Here is a 14,802-nt window from a genome sequence, read left to right as displayed (position 1 = left end):
ACTAAGGAGGAAAGGGGGACAGATGGATTTGGTTCAAAATGAGGGACATTTGGGAAGTATGAGGTAATGTATACCTAAGGCAAGCCTTCTACCAGTCACCCCATGAAGGCCAGGTTGGTTGGGAGGTGATGTACCTCCTACTTTTAATTTTAGGGAAAAGCTGAAGCAGCTAGACCATTTAACAAAGTAAGAAGAGAACTCCATGTAGTGTCTCTCTGTGGAACTGAACACAGGATTTCACTGCTACAATGATGGCCACTTAATCACTGTGCTGAACATATATGTTTAACATCACACTATGCAAAGCTTCTATTATTTAAAGTGACCCTAAACTCAGGAGCTAAATCTTAAAAATACATTCAAGTACCTTTTAATTATTAACAAAAATGTATCTTATTTGTGTATCACTCGGCTGTAGATCCTCAAATCATCTCTGAATTGGTGCTGACACTGTCCTTCCTTCTGGAGGGGGGCTACTTTGTTCCCCATGGTCCCTGTGTGTGTTGTAAAGTAGTCACTGCTCCTAGCTCGCTTCTGTGATGGACTACAATCTCAATACAAATGACTAAACTAAACGTGAAATTTGTAGTCCATCATTAGATCGATATTTTTTTTTTTTCTCTACATAAAACCAGAATGCAATGATTTGCAAATCCCATAAACCCAGATTTTATTCACAATAGATTTCTATCCAAATGTTTAAATTGAGAAAATGTTCCATTTTAAAAAATAAGGTAATTTTGAAATTGATGGCAGCAACGTGTATCAAAAAAGTTGGGAAAGGGCAACAAAAAGCTGGCAAAGTAAGAGGTACTAACAAGGAAGAGCTGGAAGAACATTTTGCAACTAATTAGGTGAATTAGCAATAGGCCAATAACATGATTGGGTATAAAAAGAGCATCTTAGGGAGTCGGAGTGTCTCAGAAGTAAAGATGGGCAGAGGTTTACCAATCTGTGAAAAGCTACATCTTAAAATTGTCGAACAATTTCATAATAATGTTCCTCAACTAAAATTGCTAACACATTTTATAATATTAAAAGATTCTGAGAATTTGAATGCCTGTGCAAGGGAGAAGGCCGAAACGCAATATTCTGTGATCTTCAGGGCCCTCAGACGGCCCTGCATTACAAACAGACGTGATTCTGTGATGGACATCACTGCATGTTCTCAGGAATACTTAAAAGATTACTATCTGTGAACACAGTTCGCCGTGCCATCCAAAAATCAAGTTAAAGCTCTATCATGCAAAGAAGAAGCCCGATGTGAACATGATCCAGAAACACCGCCGTCTTCTCTGGGCCAAAGAGGAGAGGGACCTTCTGGCTTGTTATCAGTGTTCCTGTATCTCTGATGGTATGGGGGTGCATTAGTGTGTATGGAATGGGCAGCTTGCACATCTGGAAAGGCACCATCAATGCTGAAAGATATGTCCAGTTTTTAGAGCAGCATATGCTCCCATCCAGACAATGTATTTTTCAGGGAAGGCCTTGCATGTTTCAGCAGGAGAATGCTAAACCGAGTACTGCATCTATGACAACAGCATGGCTTCGTTGTAGAAGAGTCAGAGTGCTTAACGGACATGCCTTCAGTCCAGTCCTTTCACCAACTGAAAATATTTGGCGCATCTTGAAAGGAAAAATACGACAAAGAAGACCCAGGACTGTTGAGCAGTTAGAATCCTATATCACACAAGAATTGGACAGCATTCCTCTCCCAAAACTCCAGCAACTGGTCTCCGTTCCCAGATGTTTATAGAGTTTTGCTAAAAGAAGAGGGGATGCTACACTGTGATAAACATGGCCCTGTTGCAACTTTTTTGAGACGTGTTGGTGCCATCAATTTCAAAATTGCCTTATTTTTCCCTAAAATTGTAAATTTTTCTCAGTTTAAACACTTGATATGTTTGCTATTGTGAATAAAATCTGGTTTATAAGATTTGCAGATCATTGCATTCTGTTTTATGTAGATTTTACACGGCGTCCTAACTTTTTTGGAAATGGGTTTGTAACGTGTACGCACGTTGGGTGCACCTACATATGAAAACAACAATTAGGCTACTCATGTTGGGTATCGTCACATGCACCAGAGTGGGAGAAATAGTTCTGGGGCCAATATTCACAGTTAATGCTAAACTGATGACCTGTATGGGCTTTTAAATCTATGGGCAATTTGGGTTACCATATTTTTGTTGTCATTTCAACAACAAAGCTTTGCATGTTGGGTATCTATTTACTCAGCACATCTTGAGCTTTTATATTTTACAAAATAAATGGGTATTCCATTTTTGTGCCCTAAAATTAGCTTAAGTGTATTTCTTACTAAAATTTGGGGTTTGATAAAGAGTTGTGCTAATATCATGTGACTTAAATATCTGTAACTGCCGCCATTTTATTCTACCGGGTCTGTGCTTTCAGGAAATATATAACTCTTTTATCACTATTTTAAGTGATTTGAAACCCTAAAATGTGCATTATAATGTGCGCAAAAAAATAAGAAAAGGGGCAGACTCAATGGACCTCCTGCTTTCGGGTTGACCTTTTATATGTTTTCTATCTGTATTCGAGGTTATTCTCCTAGTTCCCTGATGCATTCCGTGCTTCCTCCCTCCAACCTCCATGTCCCTACTGTGTCCTGGATTAGTGTGGTGGGAGTGCAGAGGGGAACCAGGAGATTGACACACCTGGAAGCACTGGCGGAACTACCAGGGTCGCAGCGGTCACACTTGCGACCGGGACCAGGTGTTCCGCCAGTTCGGGGGGGGCCCAAAGAGCGGGGGAGGCCCGCCGCTCGCAGCTACTCATGCTGCCCACGGCGCCGCCGCCGCCGTCTTCACCGCTGCCACCCGCAGTGTCTTTTGCGGCAGCGGTGAATAGAAGATGTAGCGCTGCGGGTGTGTGGCCTGTCAAGGGGTGACGGCCGTGACGCTTGTCGGGGAACTCCAATTCCCAGCAGGCAACTGAGGAGGGAGCAGCCGAGCACGAGCAGGCCCGGCGGGATAAACGCCGCACTGTAGGACGTCCTGGCTTGAGTTTAACGGTTTCTTGCACCAGGGCCCTGAGGTTTCTAGTTACGCCTCTGCCTGGAAGTGTCAGTTTCTGAAGAAGATATCGGATGATTTCTTACCAAAAGAGCTGTATTGAAAGAAAAGGGCAGCTGGAGATGTAACTAGAGTTGCAAAGTCGCATATATCCTCGGCATATAGAACAGCTGTTGTGTATCTACTAGAACACAGACATAGCAAAGGCATTGCATCCTATCTAAAAATAATGTCTCAATAGATCTCAGTATTTGCCCAATTTAGCATAATTCACATACTTTAGATCCTTCACTCTTCTCTGCAGAGCTGACAAATCTCCCTTTTTGTGAAAACAAACATCTCTAATTGCGTAAGGTGATTATATTCACCGTCTGGTTCCATCACAAATGGGTTGGTTTTTTTTCCCCCGCATTCTTGATCAAAACTATAAGAGTGTAAGCATAAGTTTGGCTTGATGGACTTTGAACTTTTTCAGATTTACTATGTATTTTATACATTCTATTTAAAGATATTTAGTTAGAGATGGATCCGCTAGAAATAAGACTGATTGATTGGTTTCCAGTATGTATTAATCACATTACTAAATGAGGAAATGCATTGTTTTGCAGATTTTCGGAGCTCTTGTCTGGATTCTGGTGGCGGCATCCAATGTGCCAGTGCCAGTTGTACAAGGATGGGTGATGTTTGTGTCAGTAACGGCATTTTTCTGCTCTCTTGTCTACCTGTGTGTGTTCCTGTGCGGCCTGGTCCACATGATCCAAACCAACTGGAACTTTGTGGTAAGAGTCATTCTTATTTATCTACATTAGTGTTTCCGGTTGTAACTTGTAACATTGAAAAATAAGTAGGATACTGGATAGTGGACCTGAACTCAAAGAATAAAGGTTTGCTATCTTATAGGGTACATTTGGAAATGTTATTTGTGAAAAAAAACAGGACCATGAAAGATTTACCTTTTTGGTCTCCCATTTAAAAAAAAGGAGTGCACTTTCTGTACCTTCAACCTCATATGATCACTGCAGTACAAGATCATCTAAGGCACTGCTGGCACTGACTGCTAATCTTAGGAGTGAGCTTTGGTTTTGTCACTACATGTCTGATGCCATTGTTGTCCTTGCTATAGAAGAGGCTGTACCTAGGGACATGCAGTGCATGGATCTCCCTGCTTATTCTTCCTTCATTCTGTTGGATCTGTGCTGCCCCAACCTCTCCTGCTGCTGCTTCTTGATCATTCCCCCACCAGTAATCAGCTCAATGGTGCAGAACAAGACATGGTAAGTCAGTAATGGGGAAAACATGAGCTGTAAGAAAACATTAGTTTGGTTGCCCTCCGCTGGACTTTTTACAACTCAAGGACATCTTTTCTTAGTACTGGTGACCAGAACTGGACCGCATACTCCAGATGAGGTCGAACCAATGATCTATAAAGTGGCAAAATTATAGACTTGTCCCTGCAATACATTCCCTTTTTTAATACAGGACAAGACCCTGCTAGCTTTGTTTACAGCAGCCTGGCACTGCAAACTACCTTTCAGTTTGTGGTCTACAATGACCCCCAAATCCTTCTCCATTTCTGACTTCCCCAGCGGCATACCCATAATTGTATAACCCATTTGTTTATTTTTAATTCCAAAGTGCATTACTTTGCATTTATCGACATTAAACCTCATCTGCCACATTAATGCCCACTCCCCTATTTTATCCAGGTCCTCCTGTAATGTTATAATGTCTAAGTCCGTGTCTATTACCCTCCCAATTTTGGTGTCATCCGCAAACACGGAAATATCGCTGTTAACACCCTCCCCGATGTCATTAATAAATAAGTTGAACAATATGGGACCCAGCACAGAACCCTGAGGCACACCGCTCATTACACTAGCCCAGTCTGAAAAGGTGCCATTTACAGATACCCTCTGGAGTTGAGTTGGTTCGGATTGTGAAAGACCTGAGGCACTCCTGAGCAATTTAAAAAAAAAAAATAATGCACCCTTTTATACCATCCCTATCACACCTATTCCTTCACGTCACCCCTCTTCCACCATACACTCCCTGCATTCCTCTTCCACCACTGCACTGTAATCACCCATATTCCACGACTGCACCCTCAGCACCCCTCTTTCATCTCTGCACCCTCATAACTCTTCTTCCACCACTGTACTCCAGCACCCCTCCTCCACCACTGCCCCCTCTTCCATCACTCTTACCTGCGGGTAATAATCCAGCTGTCTGAGGGCAGTGCTGGTCTAGGGGTGGTGCCAGGGAATTGCAGTGGAGGTTTCAGGGTAGTGTTGCCCATAAGTAATATGATGAGTTAGTGGGTGATGCCACAGTGGCCAGCTACAAGCTTAAAAGAAAATAGTGGGTGGTTTGAGCATCGGCATCTGGGGCACTGAGCAGGAGATAGGGCACCCATGCTGCAGTCCTGTCCCATTTCTGTTGTCATATGGTAGGGGTGAGTGAACATAGTCACCCTAGTATAGGAAGGGTATTACTGTCAGGATCATCAGGTGAAAATAAAGGAACTAAGGGGTTAAAATAAACTTTAAAACATGGACAGGAGGTTTTCACTTCTTCATTCAACCATCTGAGTTTCTGTTTTCATAAAACTGTTCAACACAGAACTAGCCCTATAAACCAAGCCCCAGGGAGAGGTCTGCCCGGGTCAGGAATGTCTTTACCGTATTTGTGTGTAAAAGGCTTCATTCTGCACCCATTGCTATCCTATCAAAGCCATTGGCACATGGGGTGAAAAGCTTATCAGTGTTCTCAATCTACAGTAATAACTTGTGAATATATCCAAAGGTTAAAGATTTGGTCACTCCGTATGACTTCCATGTGACTGAGTTAACTCCGCTAACTAGTGTATTCTGTTACCACACACATTTTAGACAACAAGATATTTGTAGTCTTGTTTTTCATGTATAAATCAGATGATTACAATACAGTATATACAATAAAGTGACCCTGTTGTTGGAATAGAAGCAAGAAAGTGCCCCCCCCTCCCCCTTACAAAGAGAGTGCATACTAACCTTTCCTGCCCCCTGACCTCTCCCACTGCCACCATCTGTACTGTCTTGGAGAGATATAGCTGCCTGAAGGACCTTTTAGCATGTAGCACACATTGGTGTGCACAGCGTCTCTTATTGTGGTGCTAAGCAATCATGGCGACAGTGCAAAAAGCAACATTTTGGAACCATGAATGGATGAAGGGACCATTCACTGTTCCGAAACGTTGCTTTTTGCACTGTCGCCATGATTGCTTAGCACCACAATAAGAGACGCTGTGCACGTTGGACCTTGGAGTGCGGGTGACTTCTTCATGTAGGGCACCGTAGCAGGAACCACAAGAGTGCAGTGTGGTCCAGGAATCCAACACTCCCAAAAGATTCTTTGGGCAGCTGTATCTCTGCAATGCAAGGCAGACTGGTGCTGTGGGTTAGGTTAGTAGAAACTCTCCTTTTTGCAAGGGGCACTTTTTTCCCAATTTTATTTTAGCAATAGCATCTCATAAAAGTATCAAGTCCAGTTTTGTAAATTGTAATTTACACTGACTTGTTACCTGGTATGTATAGCCAATTACTCTATGACTTATTGACCTCCAGAGACCTGTGTCTGACCCAAACTCAATGCCTGGTCAACTAAACCCTAGCTGGACTGAGTCAGGCCAACGCTGACCAAATATTTACCTAATGGCCTGTTCACACAAGGGAATGCAGCATTGCCTGCACCAAAAATACACATCTCGGGTGTTCCCAGCAATATAATGTAGGGAAACGGCAAAAAGTATCACACATGTCCGTTTATATTTGGACATTAAATATAGCCCAGTTGCAGTGATTCATTTTACTTGTAGATTTAACCATTGTAGTCCCCGGACCTTTTTTCTCTTTTCGCGGGGGCTGGGGGCATATGGGGCTTTGATATAGTAGTAGATTTGGATACATATATTTTTATTTTTTTTTAATTTTTTCCCTTTTGTCTTCTTTCTCTGTCGCAGTTACATAACACATATATGTTTTGTTCCTGCTCACAGCCTGTGGCTACACAGTGAAAAGAAAAGCATAAGGCTAATGAGCACATCTCCCGGTCACTCTGCTTTCTTCTATTAAGCTCGCACTGCATTAAACGAGAAGTATTGGTAGTAAAATATACGCTTCCCAATACTTGGCGTGTGACATTGCAGCTGTTACAAGCCACCTCTATAAATCGAGAACTGAGTGATCACAAACGGCTGATCGCTCAGAACATGGTCTTCAACCAGTGTCACTCACTGCTCCTGCAGGGATTCCGCACTCCCCTCTCAGTTACTCCAGTGGTCTTTGAAAGGATAGACAAGGGAGGGGGTGGGCACAGCTGGCTCTAGAGAGGCAGAGCCAGCTGTCAGACAGCCGGGTGGATACGGACAATAATGGGATATTTTCCAGCTGCAGTGCGGCTCCTGGGTCACAGTAGGACATTTTGGGTTACATGTACAGTTTCAAAAGTTGTTGAGGGTTTTATGACCATTTCTATTGTAAATTTTAAGCCTCTCCTCTATTTATTGGGGTAGCAGCTGGGACGTGAGAAAGGTGAAGGAGTTTGCGGTACAAGCAGGAGCATGTTATGAGTGATGGACTAATCCTGCACACACCTCATTGGTGGCCATTTCACATCATTCAAGCTGTGTGCTCAGTTGGCAAAATGTGTCGGTTCCACCCTAAGGTTCAGTGTGATGACTAAACAAAGGCTTAACTCCTGAGATAAATATAATACATCAATCCTATCCTATATTTAAAGGAGACTTTCTGGGTGTAGAATGGTGTTTTTGTTTCCCCTTTAGTATTATGTTGAAATGTATATTTCAGGTTTATAATAATAATTATAATAATAACAAAAAATGATAAGCATCAGATTAGTTGGTTAGAGACAAATAATGTTCATTTAGTTTCATTATAATAATTGGTCTTCTCCAAGGTGGGGCACCAGTTACATCAGTTATGGCTTCTGGTGATGTCGTCTCTGAAGGTTCTCATTCATCCAGGTCATGGTATTACTGTAAAAAAAATAAATCAAGGAACTGGACTTGCTGTATTTCTCTTGAAGAGGTTTTGCTGGTCATCCAACGTGCTTTTTTAATTCTGAAATGTGAAAGCTAGTTGGTTGACCAGCGAAACGTCTTTAACCTCTTGCCGTCCGCCCGTAGTAAAAAAACTGTTTTGTGTGCTGACCGGCTCCGTACGCTGCTGCACTCAAAATGCATCCCAATGTATCCCTATGTGTTTTATGGGCTCCAGTTCTCACGTGCGCAGTCCGTTCAGCTTACGACAGAAAAAATACTGCATGTCACATTTTGTCCAGTCCGTAAACGGTCAGGAAACCCAAACGCCTTTATAACGCATCAAAAACGCACTGCACCTCAGCTAACATACTAACAGCCCCACTCCAGCAAAAAAAATAAAATATATTTTTTTAAACTTGAACGCATCAAAAACATGGCAAAAACGTACTGCATCAGTCTGCAGATCTGCACCTATTTCAGTACAGCGCTGCATGACGGAATAAATGTCAGTTAAAGTACCGCAGCGCTGAATACTGAAAAATGGCCTGGATGGGAAGGGGGTTTAACACCGCGGATGTCAACTGGTTAAAAAATTCAGCAAGTCCAGTTGCCTTCATTTTTCTTTTTTTACAGATATGACATCATTAGGTTGTGCTGATACGGTGACAGTGCATACGCAGTATTGCCCCTCACACGTGTTAATGGCAATGAAATATCATGCATGCATGGTACTGCTGCAACCATGCATATGCGGGATCGCTACCATATTGGCCACTGCCACACATGCCCAGGATTACGCTTATTGATGGTGGCGCCTTTCGAGTGCAAGCAACTCTCATGCTCCCAATGTCAGCACCATAGTGGGCACATGTGGGCAAATTGTGTTGCTCTAAATACTCTGAAGTTTATGTAAAATGATATGTTCTACAAGAAGTCCCCGTCGTCGTGTGCATGGAGGGGTCAGCCGCCATCTTTAAGGCGCTCTAAAATAAACAGCATTCTAATGCTGGTGACAATTACGAGTTGTATTACGGGATTCTGTCACCCGGCTGTCATTTTAATGATTTACGTTAGTCAGTCTTGCGACACTCATGTGATACAAGCAAGGAGATAGCGGTCACCTTTTACTGAGGATATACAAGTTAATGTTTTACTGTAACAGAAATGTGTAGAAGAAAATAAAGAATATGTCTGTAAAATATGCAACGCATGTTAATCATTTCTAGATGTAAATATTCCGCGATGACAAGGAGTCAATGTTACTTTACAAGGTTTACAGTGAACTTCATTACTTCTGTTATCTAATAAAACCACTTCTGTGCCACTTCTCCTCTCCCTTCCCCTCCCCTATGGGCAGCACAGTGGCTCAGTGGTTAACACATTCGCCTTGCAGCAATGGGGGGACCCCAGTTCGAATCCCGACCAGAATACTATTTAACCGGCTCTCCCTGCATGGGTTTCTTCTTGCAATCCAAAGACTTACTGGAAGGTTAATTGTCTTCCACTGTGGGGGTTGTGGTGCACATTAACGGGGACAGGAGGGTGCATGCATGGTGCCGCTGGCTAACACAGGTGCCAGGAGACATGGGAGGGTGCATGCATGGTGCCTCTGGCTAACACAGGTACCAGGAGACATGGGATGGTGCCTCTGGCTAACACAGGAACCAGGAGACATGGAAGGGTGAGGTAGGAGGGTGCATGCTGGTGTCTCTGGCTTACACAGGGACCAGGAGACATGGAAGGATGAGGTAGGAGGGTGCATGCATGGTGTCTCTGGCTAACACAGGTGCCAGGAGACATGGAAGGTTGGGGTAGGAGGGTGCATGCATGGTGTCTTTGGCTTACACAGGGACCAGGAGACATGGAAGGATGAGGTAGGAGGGTGCATGCATGGTGTCTCTGGCTAACACAGGTACCAGGAGACATGGAAGGGTGAGGTAGGAGGGGGCATGCATGGTGTCTCTGGCTAACACAGGTACCAGGAGACATGGAAGGGTGAGGTAGGAGGGTGCATGCATGGTGTCTCTGGCTAACACAGGGACCAGGAGACATGGAAGGATGAGGTAGGAGGGTGCATGCATGGTGTCTCTGGCTAACACAGGTGCCAGGAGACATGGAAGGGTGAGGTAGGAGGGTGCATGCATGGTGTCTCTGGCTAACACAGGTGCCAGGAGACATGGAAGGGTGAGGTAGGAGGGTGCATGCATGGTGTCTCTGGCTAACACAGGTGCCAGGAGACATGGAAGGGTGAGGTAGGAGGGTGCATGCATGGTGCCTCTGGCTAACACAGGTGCCAGGAGACATGGAAGGGTGAGGTAGGAGGGTGCATGCATGGTGTCTCTGGCTTACACAGGGACCAGGAGACCTGGAAGGATGAGGTAGGAGGGTGCATGCAGGTCGTCTCTGGCTAACACAGGTGCCAGGAGACATGGAAGGGTGAGGTTCACTTTAATAAATCTAATTGCTAACACGTGGATAAGTGCCATCAGCTCAGTGCAATCTGGATTTCCACAGAATCTGTACAACTTGAAGGGGAGTAACTTAAGCTCTGATTATGCAATTTTCCATTTAATAAATCTCATTGTATGGGTGGAAGATATTTCATAAGGACATTGCAGTCTGTGGACAGAAGTGAATCACACGAGAATCCAAGACAGAATGAACCGGCTGTAGTTCCACAATAGTGCTGTGGAAACCTACCCCTTACATAGAGGGTAGTAGTATCCTGCTCTACTATCAGATTACATACAGCCTGTTCATTCTGTCTTGATCTCTCGTTCAGGCTCCTTCCGCACACTGTTTCATATGCTATGTAGAAAAACCAACTTAAAACAAATCTATTTCTGACACAGCTGCTGAATAAAACTACAAATGTAGCTTGTCCCCAACCCCTCAATCCAGTGCTTGTGGTTTGGGATATTCCAGACGGTTAGGTGTTGCCTGTGTACAAGTAATGGCAGGTTGCATCATTTTCTGTTCCTGAGATGGGTGTGTGTGCGGGAGAGAGGACATTCACAGCCCCTCCCTATTGCTGTATCTTTAAGACAGAGCAGAGGTGTGACCGGCATTCTAATAACAGGTTTCACTTTGGGAATCTTTTTTGCTTTTTTTTTTTTATTTTTGGGATTTTGCATCTGAAAAGTTCCTGAAAATACAAATTAGCAATATTCACATTATCAGTAATGTGATTTTTAATGAGTGTCAGAGATAATGTGCACCTGTCATTAGATGAATCAGTAGACTGCTTGTGCTGACCCATCCTACTGAAAATGCTCATTAAATGGCTGTCAGGCTGTGTTGGGTTTGATCTCGCCAACACTGACATTAAACAATTCTGGTGATAAGGATTTCTGACTTTTCTCTCTCCCGTTCATCGGAGGATATAGAATGGTGAATCATTGAAGATGGTAGATCTGGAACCACTGGGTTATAGCACCACCTGAAAGAGTAGGCTGTTGGGCACAAATTTGAGGTTTTAGATCTACACTATGTCCTTCAATGAACGCGGGAGAAAAGGATTTTACAGCAAGTACAAAAAAATCCTATTTTGTTTCAGCAATTCAAAGTATTGAAGCCAAACACATCCAGCATTTTCAATGGGGACCGTTGTTCCCAGGACAGAAAGCAAAGGGAAATCTCAAATTGTGTGGTTGTCACAGGAACAGAGAGTAAAATCTACCCATGGGGACACCTGTTTTGGTGACCACTGTCTAGCCATGTATTTTTTTTTAAACTTTGGAGTGATTTCCTTTCACTTCCTGTTGTGTCTCTGGGACATTCAGGCCCTGTTCACTCCTCCAGCGTATTGGGAACGCGCACTGCGTTTGTGTGCGATCGTGCACATTCGCCGCATGTTCCCACTGATTTCAATGGGTGCCACATGTCCGACAAACATGGGGAAGTAGCTCATCTAGCAAATTCATCTACATTCATCCCGTGTTTTTTTTTTTTTCATTCATTCATAATTGAGGATAAAGTAACCATACTATGTCCTCAATTATGTACAAACAGCGATCACTGACTGCTTGTAGCCGATCTCCAGCGGAGCTCAGCTTGCTATGACAGCGCTGGTTGTCCTCCGCCCACACCGCTCTCCTCTGATCTGTCACAGGCGGCCGAGCGGGGTGGGAGGAGAGACGCTGGACACTCAGAGCTCTCCTCCCGCAGCGCTCAGCCAGCTGTGACAGTTTCTCTCTTCCCTGCTGGGACACAGAGCAGCACCCAGCGGGGAGGAGACAATATGATGCACCGCTGTATCGGCCAGAAAATGCCAAAAGTGCCATTTTCGCCCGATATGCTTTGGCGGCCGATATATCGGTGCATCCCTAGTTATAAGCCGTCAGCTTTTTTTGCCATCTATGTCCCACTGGGGAGATTTCCCTTCACTTCCTGTCCTGAAGCCGCAACAGAAAATGAGAGTAAATCCCTCCAAAGAGCGGGAAATCCCTGAAGGTCAGTGGGGTCACCAGAACTAGCGTCCTTAATGGAAGATGTCCCATCAGTTCCTGTTCTAATGACAACCTAGAAATGTGAGATTTTCTTATTTCATCAGGACAAACAGAGAGGGTGAATCTCCCTAAAGGGGGCACAGACAGCAACTAAAGCCTGACAGATGTTCTAATCCCTCTTCACTCTATTTTAAAACAAAAAAGACAAAAGTTTTGGCTTTAGTCGCTATTTAATTCATATAAAATCCAATAAATAAAAACCTGGTGTGCTTTTGAAAAAAAATCGTTTGACAAATGTGATAAAAATTTCTTATCCATTTCTTTTGCAGGACCTCGCGTATCACTTTCTCACCTTTGTGTTCTACTTCGGAGCCTTCGTCCTGCAAGCGGCCGTGTCGACTTTAGCCAATCTAGAAAAGAATAGTACGAGTTTTGTGGGCTTCGTAAAAGGCAAGCTTGGACTGAATGTGGCAGCAACGGTATGTACACATGCAAGAGAGTATACTTGGAGACCCTGAGACACAAATTGCTTGGCAAAGTACAGAATTAGTCGACCCCTGAAATTCACGGGGGGTTCGGTCATAGAGCACCTGCAAATTATGAAAAAACACAAATTTTGAATGTGGTCAAAAATGCCTTTTTTAAATGCCTATTTTTTTTTTATAGTTTAAACCCTAAATATGCCCCCAAAACACTTTAACTTAATTTCAAACTCGGCTTAATACATGGGAATGTACCCCCTTTAAACAAAACCATACCCTCAAACATTACTATTAACCCTTAAATATATATATATGTATATACAATTGTAAATAATTGACCACAATAGTATATGGGCAAATAAAGGCTGCTGCCCCTTTTTATTGGGTTTTTAAACCAACATAACTTTATTAACCATTTAAAAAAATTTAACCATAACAACCAAAATTGACAGTCCAATACTGTAATAATAATGCTCAGTCACAAGACTCGAGCAAAAGTCCATGAAAAGTACCACTCACCAGACCACTACTTCCTGTCCACCCACAAAGAGGGCGACATTACCCCAAAAAAGGTGACCGCGACAAGCACCAGAATCCGGGAGGGAAGCAATTCCAAGGTGCCCAGATGAGGATGACTTGATGACTCCTGCTGAGGTAAATATAAAGCTGCCCAGTAACCAATACCCGTTTATATAAACTCAAGGATACCACAATTGGCCAGGTGTTTTCCCTCCAAAACGAAGAAGACCAATCCTGATGCCAGCTACCCTACGATTCTGCCCGGTGACAGCCTCAGCTACTAGGTAAGAGTCATATTGATGCCTTCGTATCTGCCCAGCTACAGAGTCATGCCCTTAGCCATCTGTAATAGAAAAAAGAGCCAGCAGCGTATCCTACACACAACATACCAAAACACCCTATATTGATATATATACAGTATATACCCTTTAATATATGTATAAAATCATTATTAAATAATTAATATTATTAAAAAAAACGTATTGTTTTGCAAGTGCAACAAATAACATGGGGCCACTACTCCTATTCGTCTTTTTCGTTGCCCTACCATTACCCTTAAAAAAAAAAAGAATGTAAAGGTAAACCCGTAGTCTGTACAGTACTGTAGGTTATGTCTCCCGCAGTGCTAGAATGTAAAAATACAGATGTTACTCCTATATGGTAAAAATCCGCGAATGACCTGAGTCTGTGAACTTTGAACCGGGGGCCGACTGTATTATAATTGCTTACCTGCAGTGATTTTCCTTTTTCATAAATTACTTTTTATTTACTCGCATTGTGCCTCTGGACTTGTAAGAAAATGTGATTTGTCAATTCCCTAGCGCAGTCCCCTCCCTTGCATCTCATAACCCTTTTCTGATAGTGTCCAATTACTCTCTGTGATGGCCCTCCCTTGGTATGTGGCAGGGGTGAGTCCTTTGTCAACATACCTTGTGCTATAGTATGTGGGTTTTTTTTCCTTTTAAGAAAGTTTGGAGGTATGCAGCTGTATTTCTGCAGAGGTCTAAGGCCCCATTCACACTGAGCGTATCGCAAATCGCGCGTTTGTCGCGCGATATCGTGCAAATGGTTGCATTGAACAAAGTAGAATCACGCCGAAATCCGCTCCAAAAAGGGTCCTGTTGTAGCGACCCGCGACAACGACGAACAGAGCCCCATTGCCATGCATTGGAGAACGATATCGCGCGGATTACCGCGCGATAAAACTCTCAGTGTGAATGGGGCCGAAAGGTGCCCATACACCTATCGATTATCATTTAGGAAATCGTCCACGAACA

At 43.5% G+C, this 14,802-nt stretch overlaps 1 protein-coding gene across 1 annotated transcript in view; it reads left to right on the top strand.

Moving 5' to 3' along the window:
• MAL2 (mal, T-cell differentiation protein 2) overlaps positions 1-14,802 on the top strand; it is a 53,115-nt gene that overhangs the window by 28,873 nt on the left and 9,440 nt on the right. Inside the window, exons 2-3 of the mRNA XM_018553342.1 lie at positions 3,647-3,817; positions 12,854-13,003. Coding sequence (XP_018408844.1) covers positions 3,647-3,817; positions 12,854-13,003 — 321 coding nt within the window. The remainder of the gene's footprint in view (positions 1-3,646; positions 3,818-12,853; positions 13,004-14,802) is intronic.

Source organism: Nanorana parkeri, unplaced genomic scaffold (assembly GCF_000935625.1).
Source record: "Nanorana parkeri isolate BGI_ZX_2015 unplaced genomic scaffold, ASM93562v1 scaffold117, whole genome shotgun sequence".
Lineage (NCBI taxonomy): Eukaryota > Metazoa > Chordata > Amphibia > Anura > Dicroglossidae > Nanorana > Nanorana parkeri.
The sequence above is the reverse complement of the archived record's forward strand: the minus strand, read 5'-3'. Positions and strand labels throughout refer to the sequence as shown.